The sequence below is a fragment of the Crotalus tigris genome, unplaced genomic scaffold (genome assembly GCF_016545835.1).
Source record: "Crotalus tigris isolate CLP2741 ecotype Arizona unplaced genomic scaffold, ASM1654583v1 scf7180000017641.3106099, whole genome shotgun sequence".
NCBI classification, from domain to species: domain Eukaryota; kingdom Metazoa; phylum Chordata; class Lepidosauria; order Squamata; family Viperidae; genus Crotalus; species Crotalus tigris.
Window position 1 is genome coordinate 1680545 of NW_024096535.1, and position 9996 is coordinate 1690540.

General features: G+C 37.6%; 1 protein-coding gene across 2 annotated transcripts in view; it reads right to left on the reverse strand.

Annotated features, from left to right (window-relative positions):
* The window catches only part of KCNJ3 (potassium inwardly rectifying channel subfamily J member 3), a 140092-nt gene extending 131131 nt beyond the window's left edge, over positions 1-8961 (reverse strand). Inside the window, exons 1-3 of one of the 2 annotated variants that reach the window (XM_039335412.1) lie at positions 8019-8961; positions 7243-7877; positions 6223-6960 (exon numbers count right to left, since the gene is read on the reverse strand). In XM_039335412.1, coding sequence (XP_039191346.1) covers positions 6223-6903 — 681 coding nt within the window. In that variant the 5' untranslated portion in view covers positions 6904-6960; positions 7243-7877; positions 8019-8961. Of the gene's footprint in view, positions 1-6222; positions 7055-7242; positions 7878-8018 lie in introns of those variants that run through there. The other variant, XM_039335411.1, reaches the window with a different exon arrangement.
* Between the last annotated feature and the right edge of the window lie 1035 nt (positions 8962-9996).

A 9996-nucleotide genomic window follows, 5' to 3' on the forward strand; every position in this document is an offset into this window, starting at 1 on the left:
CACTTATATTCTCTCCCAGCACATGAAATATCCTCTGCAAACCATCTGGAAGTTGGTCCAAGAAAAAGAGAAGGGGCCATCTACTGTATTACACTGACGGCTTCTGCCTTTTAATAAATATAATTATATTTGCAATGGATGGGTGGTACTTATGTATCTATTCAAAAGGGTAAGTCCAGGTATATATGTATAGGATTGAAGCTTTAGTTATATCTACAGTAGAGAACACATGAAATTAATAGGACAAGTTATTAAAGGGTAACGTCCTATTAAATTCTAACTGTACTGAAGTCTGCATCAATTAAAAATAATTACCAAAATGACAATTATCTGTGAATGTCTGCTAAAATATAGCTATTTTTTAACTGGATTCAATGTAATAAAAATATGATTCTTTGCAGAGGAACAAATTTATATTATTTATTGTGGGATAACTTTTAAAATGTCCAGTATGCCTATGTATTGATCAGTATTACTGACAGATTAAATATATTTATTTTGATCCTAGTTATATCAGTAAAAACTAATAGAAAGCATGCTTAGGAGAGGAATGGATTATAATCTGAATGTTATTCTATGCATTTTGCAGATGAAAAACTCTGCTGTAATAAATTATTTGGAATTTGGAATTCAAAGTTTTAAATTTTGGCACCATATACCATGCTAGGAAGAAAGCCACACAAATGTCATTCAACAGCTTTTATTAAACAGCCTAATAGCAAATACAGCCAGATTAGCATAGCAGCTACTAAGGCATCAGGCTAAAAACCAGGAGACTCTGAGTTCTAGTTCCACCTTAGGCATGAAGCCAGCTGGGTGACCTTGAGCAAGTCATACTCTGTCAACCCTAGGAAGGAGGCAAGGGCAAAGCCCTTCTGAAAAACTTTGGCAAAAAAGTCACAGTCGATACTAATTTGAAGGCACAAAAAATAATAAAAAACCCAGCATTCCAGTATAAGGAATATTCATTATAGGTAGAAACATGTGTTTTTCTAGATGTCTTGTTATTACATAAGTTTAGATAAGTATTTTAAACATGAAATGTTTAAGAAATACAGACTGATTTCATAGAATTTTGCTATTTATTCACTTTGTTTTCAATCTGCATTTGATAGGAAATGAGTACCACAGAATGGCCTACATATTGAATGAAGTTGGAGCAAAAATGCACCATTCTCCTTAAGAGGAATAGAATATAAGGTTGTTCCAAAATATACATAAATGTTACATTTTTTTAATCTTTCTTTCTAAACAAAATGTTCTCTGGGTTACCATTATAAAAACAGCAATTTTAATACTGTATTTAAAAAAACTTAGGATATGTGAAAAATAATTTAATGTGACCTATCAGTTATTTCTGAAGTTTTTCAGGCTGAAACATTATTGAATGATATATTCATACATTATACATTACGTTAACTTGTTTTACTCAGAAAAACCATCTCAGTACCACAACAGTCATCTGAGGCAGGTAAGATCATCGTGGATAGCTTGTCAAAAGACTAGTGAAATAATTTATCTGCTACACAACACTTGTTATCGTAACTTGTCATCACATTGCATTTTGCTATTCATTCTGATGCTTATTGCCACTACTGATTTTATTCTGATTAGTTTTATTGCTTTTGATATCACTATTTTGTAAGAATAACACTATGGAAATTACTATCTTTTACTAATCTGTAAACTGATACTGTTAACCAAGAGAAAGATTTAATTTGAAAAAAAACATGAAATAGGAAGACATTTTGTTAAAATTTACAGCCTGCGCTCTTAATTTTGTAATATTAGCTAGTTTTGAAAAATCTTTTCTTTTTATTAATTCAGTCTTTTCCATACTGAATTGTTTTCAACACTTAAAGATCTTGAAGCCACAGGACAGTACCTTGTTCTCTCTTTAAAAAAAAAAATTTAAATATAAAAGGTTCAAAGAAACAAATGGCAGCTGCCTTATCATAATACATATCTAAGTCAATAAGGTCAAGACAGGACAGTTCTCCATAAGGCAAATATTCTTGAGTAGACTTTTCCAACCTGGGCACCTTCCAAGTGCATGACTCCAATATGCAAAGTTCCTTAGTCAACATAGCTCATAATCCTGAGGATTGAAACCTAGAAGGCACCACAATTGTTGAAGGATAACTTAAACTATATCTCATCAGCACAGGTTGTAAATTTGCATTCTGACATCCAGAAGACAAAATTATCTGCTCCTGGAGTGAGGATTACCTATTTTTTTTTTTTATAGACAAAAAGTTGCTGGACCTATTAGACACAGCTTTGAATGAAAGACAGGATTCAAATTTTTAGAATATATAAATGTGTTATAATTAAAGGAAGAACTATTCTCATTGTCCTATCTCTTCTCTCTGTATATTTATTTATCTACAAATATATGGAGAGAGATAGGATAATGAGAATAATTTTTCCTTTAATTATAACACATTTATGTGTTGCAATGTTTGAATCCAATCTTTCATTCAAGGCTGTGTCTAATAGTTCCAGCAATTTTTTGGATAATCCTTATTCCAGGAGTATATAATTTTGTGTTCTGGATGTTAGAATTCAAATCTCACAATCCTTTATTTAACATTTATTTACTTCTCCTAGTCCACTCACTTGTTTGGATGAGCTATCTGATCATATGTGCAGCCATGAGATAACTGTGCAGATATATTTAAAGTACTGAAAGAGCATAATGGACATTCTTCTAAAATAGGTATGATTGATGGGCCTGACTGCTAAATACTGCTGCTGTGACAGGTATGGTCAGTTAAAAAAAGCCCCCATTCTCCAGAAAACAAACTGTAAAGTTGCTTCATTATCTAACGTACCCTTTCCTACCCCCTTCTTTCTATAGTATAGACCAACTTACCTTTGCCATTTTTGGGGTGGGAAGGAACATTTCAAACAAAGCACCAATCTATATCTACTTGCATTTTAAAAAATGATTATTTATTAATCCTATATGCAATCAGGTGTCAAAGCTGACTTCCCATTTATTTAAACTAAAAAATTCGCAATATATGGAAGAAATCCAGGTGCTACCTTGCTGTGACATCTAACTTCATAAACTGTAATACCCATGTCCAAATTTAATTGGCTGCTTTTAATATTTTGTTAACTTTTAACGTTTTCTGACACTTTAATCAATATAATGTTTTGTGAAAATTACTTTGAGACTTTGAGAATATATTTTATTCCGTTTTATTTGAGTGTTATGTGTAAAAAGAATTTTTTTCCATGTTATACACTCAGCTGAAAATTGTGCACGTACACACACATCACAAACACCTTGGTTCTTTTGAGTAAGCCCCACCCACCTCCTAAATAAATTTCCCATATTTTTTTTCAGATCTAGATTTTCTTCTACCTCTTGCCAAAGATCAACCACATATTATGAAATTAGCTTTGGTACCTTAATTGTCATCCATAATTATTTTTTTGAATTGGGATGTTGTACTATAGGAAAAATTCAGCTTTCCCAAATAGCAAGCAAGACATTTTATGCACATGCTGCTTCATGTTAAGGAATATATTTTATATTTTCTAACTGTATTATATAAAATAGAGGCAGTACATTATGTCATTACTCATTCATAATGCTTTGTGACTAAATCCGTATCTTTTCTTGGTTACATAACAGCATAAGAGAATACACAGAGACTTTTTAAAAGATTAATTTAAATGTGATACTGTTTAAACGATGCATATACATTTTATACTTCTGTAGGGTACAACGTTCTCCTATATAACTGATCACATTTGCCACTTCATTTACTCAATCAAATAAATCACATGTAAAGATATATCAAAGTTAAAGAATAGAAGAACTTTATAATGTATAAACCAGTTGGGTAATTCATGTACAATGCAAATTTGATCTGGGGCAAAATAATTAATTTAAACTTAGGGCTGTGATAAATACTGCAATCTGTTTTTATAATTAGTTGTTACAATCTAATAAAGAAAGTCCATTGCACAGTGCATATATTGGTGCCTTGAAAAGATTAGAATCTAATCACTAGATGAATACTAACAAGGATATTTCACATATCATTTTTATTATCATTTTAAATTAAAAGTACTGATAAAATTAATAGTGATGGCTACTATGCACATTAGTGGGATTTCCTTATATAAAATTTATAATAAAATACCTAAAAATTCTATAAGCAAATATTGCAAGATAAAGGACAGGAGAGTATGATAATTTATGCACCTCATTCTGTGGTAAGTGACAAGAAGTGATTTATGCTATCATTCATTTAACATATTGGGGCATAGGTAAGTGAAAGTTATAAATATCCTTAATTTCTCAAAATAATAATTTACCTTTATTCAGAAAAATATAAAGTATGCATTACTGACTGTATGAGCTCGACCAAGCAAGTGTTTATCACACAGCATACATTGTAAATTAATGACTCCCACCTCAGTGTTGTATCATTGTTCACCATAAGTCACAAAGCACATTTAGAAGTCAGAGTTAATTATCAGAAAAATGAGACTCCTAAATATCTCACTCAAGAAAAAAGGACCAGACAGCAGATCTGAATAGATAATAGAATCTTAAGTTACTGAAGTCAAAGAATTTGCCCTAATTTAAAATAGTAACAATGCAATAAGTCTCAATCAGAATTCTTAAGGTTTCTAAGCGAGTTTTTCTCTGCATAAGACAGTATTTTAGCTTATTAACAGAATCTTCCGGTACAGTAGTCTTCAAAAATCACAAAAACTACAGTAGTAACAAGAAAGAGGAAACACTAGGTTCACCTCAATGTATTTTTCCTACTACAATATGAAAACATAATTTATATGACAAAACTGCAGTGCAAATTCATGTTTTTGGTTAGTTTAAACTCTTTTTCCACAGCAGCATATCCACCAGTGTTAACATTATCCATATATAGTCTAAATCAGTTTGAAGCTGGCATAATTGCAAAACACAGTCTGGTGTTATCTCCTATGTATCAGCAAAAAGGAGGAGCATGTCAACCCACGGAGTTGTCCTCACAATCAGGAGATAAGGCAGCATTGTGTTTCAGCAAAACTGAAACATGAACTGGCCTTGCTGAAACATTTTCATTTTAAAAGGTTATACCTATGACCTATAACACAAGTTTCAACAGGTGATAGTAACAGATCTGTACAGCACTTTAAATAAACTGTACATAATAGCCACTCGGGAGACTATATAATATGATCATATTTGGACTAAGAATCAAGTTTATCTCAGCAGTCAAAATGGTGTTTAAACTTAAAACTTACTGGCTTTTGAAAGAAATATAAGATGGTGACATCATCATACTGAATCTTAAGAAATATATGTAATCTACAGAATTTAAAAGAATTAACTATGGTACTTCAGTCATACTGCCTACATACTTCATGATCAATATTTCCAATGGAATAACTGAACCTTAAAAAGTCATGTTCATTTAAACACCACCAATCTATACACTCTTGAAGGCAATGACTTTTCTCTTTTATTTACAAAACGAGATGAATACAACTGTTAAACAGAATTTGAGAAAAAGAAATAAGTACAAATGGTTGAATCAAGAATTTAAAAAGACAACTTGTGCTGGTAAAATGATTGTACTTCAGATTATAATCCAGAAACCAGAAAGATGGAGAAAGCTTTAATTTAAAAGCTGGGGACTACGTAGAAAAAATAACTTCAATTCATTAACAGTTTGAGAAGCTGCTACTGTAATGAAAAAGAAGGGAACTCAGCCACAGATGCAGGAAACCACGAATTTTAAAAAAGGAAAATAGACAAGAAGCAATACAAAGATTAAGGAAAAAGGGTTCATAGAGAGATGCGCTTCAGGAAACATTCCCTTATAGGAAATAGCAATGCAAATACTGTGAAAATATAAAACTCAAGCACAAGAAATATACTAAGAGTTCTTTGAAAAATATTGGAAGGGAAATCAAACTTGTCCTTGCCCTGCCTCATTCATGGAATTTTGTAGTGTTCCTGACAACTGACTATTCTAGCTTATTCACTTGCATCTTCTAAAACATTTCTAATTTTTAATTTTAAAAAACCCTTTAAAATGAGGTGGGAAGTAGAAAAACATGTACTGTATGTATTTTAAGTGAAATGCTGTTAAGAAAGGTGTGGAACCATACACCTGTAAATGGGAAAACAAAAATGAAGCAAAGATGAATACTCAATATGATAGAACTGAAGGCAAGAAAGCTTGAACTTACTTTGAGAAGTTTGCAGCGGATTTGTGCGGAGACCATGTGGCTGTTGCGAAGGTTGCCCACCCTGAACATGAGGGTGAGTTTGCCATCCCTCATGGATATGACAGCATGTTCACTGAACATCAGTGTCTCCGCCCGCTTTTTAGGTTGGGACATCTTGATAAACATACAGCCTATAAGAAAAGCATCCACAATGGAGCCCAAAATGGACTGGAAAAGAAAGAGGATGATGCCCTCGGGGCATTTGTCTGTAATGTATCTGTAGCCATACCCAATAGTAGCCTCTGTCTCTATAAAGAAGAGGAAGGCAGAGGGAAAATTGTAGACGTTGGCAACACACGGGGTGTATTTCTCATCATGGGCTTTGTTCAAGTCACCCCTTATGTAGGCAATGACCCACCACATGGAGGCCATGAAAAGCCAGGCCACAGTGTAAGTGAGGATAAAGATGAAAAGGTTCCAGCGCCACTTGAGGTCCACCAAGGTGGTGAACAAGTCTGACAGATAGCGGCTCGTCTCGCTGCCCAGGTTGCCATGCTGCACGTTACACCTGCCATTCTTGTCCACAAACCTCTGGCGCTTTTTCTTGTGGGCCGACCCTTGCTGCTGGTGGAAGCCTGACCCACTGGACGAGGTGGTCACCACTTGATAATCGTCCCCAAATTTCCTTCGAAGTGCAGACATAATACCAAGAGGGCAGCCAGAGTCTCCAAGACCAAGAAGGCAGCCAGAGTCTCCAATCTGCAGGGTGCCAGAGGTGAGAAATGGGACACTCTGCTGCCCCTTTCCCCTTCCTTTCTAACCCTTCCCCTTCCTTTCTGTTCACACTTCCCTCTTTCCGTCCCTTCCTCCTTCTCTCCTTTCCTCTTACTTTGGAGCTCCCTCCCTCCCTCCCCCCCCCCGCCTCCAAAATTCGCCCGGTTCTTCGGGGCCACCCGTCTGGTTGCCTTTGCTCGAGAGGGATGTGCCTTCTCACTCAGAGCCAAGACAAGCCCGCGTAGAGAAGCCCCATTTCAGCGTTACCTTCCCTGCACGTCAATCGGCCATCCCTGGAAGTTCAGAAAGGTGGCCCGGAGGAGAAGAGAGGAAAGAGGCTGGTCGTCGCGCAAAGTAGCCGCAGTCGGTCAGACGGGCAGCAGCCGCCTTTGGGCGCCGATTCCTCTCCTCAGCGAGGAGCGGGGATCGCACAAAGGCATCGTCGGGCAGAGCTCCTCGGCGCTGCCTCTCCTGCCAAGAAGCCCAAGGACAGCCAAGCCCAGCGGGCAATTACAGCCCCGGCTCCACCGTAGCGCCCTTCATGCCTCCTGCCGGCTTCGCGCCTAACGTTGGGAGTCGCCGGCGCCCTCCTTTGATAACAGCAGCAGCAGGAGGAGGAGGCGAAGTAGCCCCCGAGCGGAGGGGAGCCGCCACAGCGTCAACCTTGGGCGGCGAGCGGCTGCCTCATTGCGCCCGAGGACTTGCTCTGTGGATGCGGGTCAGCATGGCGCGGCTGGCCCCTGTCGGGCTCCGGGAGAGGGTGTACGTGTGGGTCTCCTTAGCGCGCCTTTCAACCAATGCGGGGCACAGCCACGGCTGTTCCACGGATTTCCATATCTCGTGGCTTCTTCCCTGCTATAAATCTCCAAGGGCAGTTCGATCACTGGGCGACAAGCCAGAAACTGAGGGAAAAGAAATATCCTTCTTGAGCAGGCTGGCAATTCTTTCCCTTTACCTCCCTCCCCGTTTTTTCGTTTTGTTTTGGTTCTCCCTCCCCCCTTTTCCGAGATTGAGAACTAGAGAAATGTAGGCATGTAATCCACCTGGCTCCTGGTTCTGCTGTTCAGCCTGAGGGGGATGGCGCCCTCAGAGCAATTTTTCTTCTCCTCCTCAAGCTAGCGGGAGACGGGAGTTGGCGAGGCTGGTTGGGCGCTGTAGCGAGGCGGGAATAGCGGCCGCTGAAGGCGGCTCAGGCGCCGGGAGTGAGTTAATGCATGCGGTGATCTGCAGACCTTATGTTTCAGCTCCGCCTGTCCCTCGTTTTTCCTTTCCCACACCCCGCCTGATTTAGCACCTCCATTTCGCTCTCCAACGCCAAAGGCGACGGCGGCGACAAAGGGTACCGCTACCCCAGAGCCAGTGAGCCATGCAGCCCCTCGGTTGTACACACACAGCTTTTCTTCTTCTTCATCCGTCGCCAGACCCCCACCACCTATAGCGACAGCTGCTGTCACTAAGGAGGCGAATGTGCCAGCTCTACTATTATACTGTAGCATCTCAGCTTTCAAAAATAACAACAACAACAAAACTAACGGATGCCCTCTGGGGCTTCGTCGTGAAAGAATTAGTCCAGTGAAATAATTTGAGTGGGCGTGGGTAAAAGTCAAATGTTGCCTTAAAACAGATTCTGCCGGTTGAGTTTTTTGTTCTTAATGCCTGAGAAAATAGTCTTTTCCCTAATTCTATGAAAGGAGGGAGGAAATGCTGCAAATTCTGATAGTGCTGCAGCGCTGCCATGCTCCAAATCATAAAAAAATCCTGCTCACCTGTTCCTCTGGAATTGCATAATACATCTATCCCACTACACTAAATGCAGTTAATTTAAACTTACTAATAGCCAATCCTGGCACTGACTGCTCAAAAGTGAGTGCGGGATGATATGGTCTGGGAGATGTAGCATCTGGAATGAAAAGGAAACGAAGTTGGCAAATAGATCCTCACTTCTGCCACAGGCAATTTAAAAAAAGATGAATGCAAAGGGAAGAATTGGAGGAGATGCCAGCATTGGACAAAAACTCTTTTGCATTAAACTGAAAGCATATGGTACAACGATAAGTGGTTTCTGGATTTTTTTCAAAAGTTTTAACACCTGCCAAATATAAATCTTTTTCAGTGCAATTTTCTCTGCGCCTATGTGGGACTTGCTCCCAAGTAAACACACTGTCATCTTTACTTAAAAAAAAACTTTCTGCCTAAAATTGAAAATTGCTGCATACTCCATACCCAATTCTTAAATTAGATACATTCTAGTTAAAAAATACAGTACAGATATTGTCGATGAAAGGTCTGTTAAATAACTTGATAGCTATGCTACAGGGAGCATAAAAATAATGCTTAAGTGTAAACCATAAACCAAGAAAATGTCATCATTCCTGTACTAGAATAATTTTTAAAAATCCAATATACCATTCTGCATTTCTTGAAGATTTAATAAGAAGCCATAATAAACTTCTATATAGTATTGACACTGCTGATTTAAATTCAGTTCCAACATTTACAGAAAATGAATTAAATGTTCACTTAGTACATAAAATGAAACAAGCAGATGTTTCATTGATAAAACAAAATGTTTATATGTGGGATCTGCAGACAGTATCCAATTATTTTTATATATGCTGTTCAGAAAACCTATTGAGTTCAATAGGATTTACTTCTAAAAAATACAGGTATAGAGGAACCTGAGGGCATAGTTGTTGCAGTGAATGCTAATGTATTTATTTCATACAAGGTTGCAACCCATTTCTGTTAAAACAAAAATCTGGATCTTCTTGACACAAAAGTTCAGAATTGCAATCGATTTAATGAAAATCCAGCGTTTCATATAAATTATCAATATGTAAATAAGTGTTTTCATATTTGCTTAAAGTCAAAACAAATAGATTTGTGGAATCTAATGACTTGCTTGTTATATACAGGTGGTCCTTGTTTAGCATTTCCCCTATATGGAAATCATGTGACTGCAACTGTGCTTTCCTTTCCAACTCCTCCATCTTTTGGAAAGCTCACCCCAGTACTGCCATA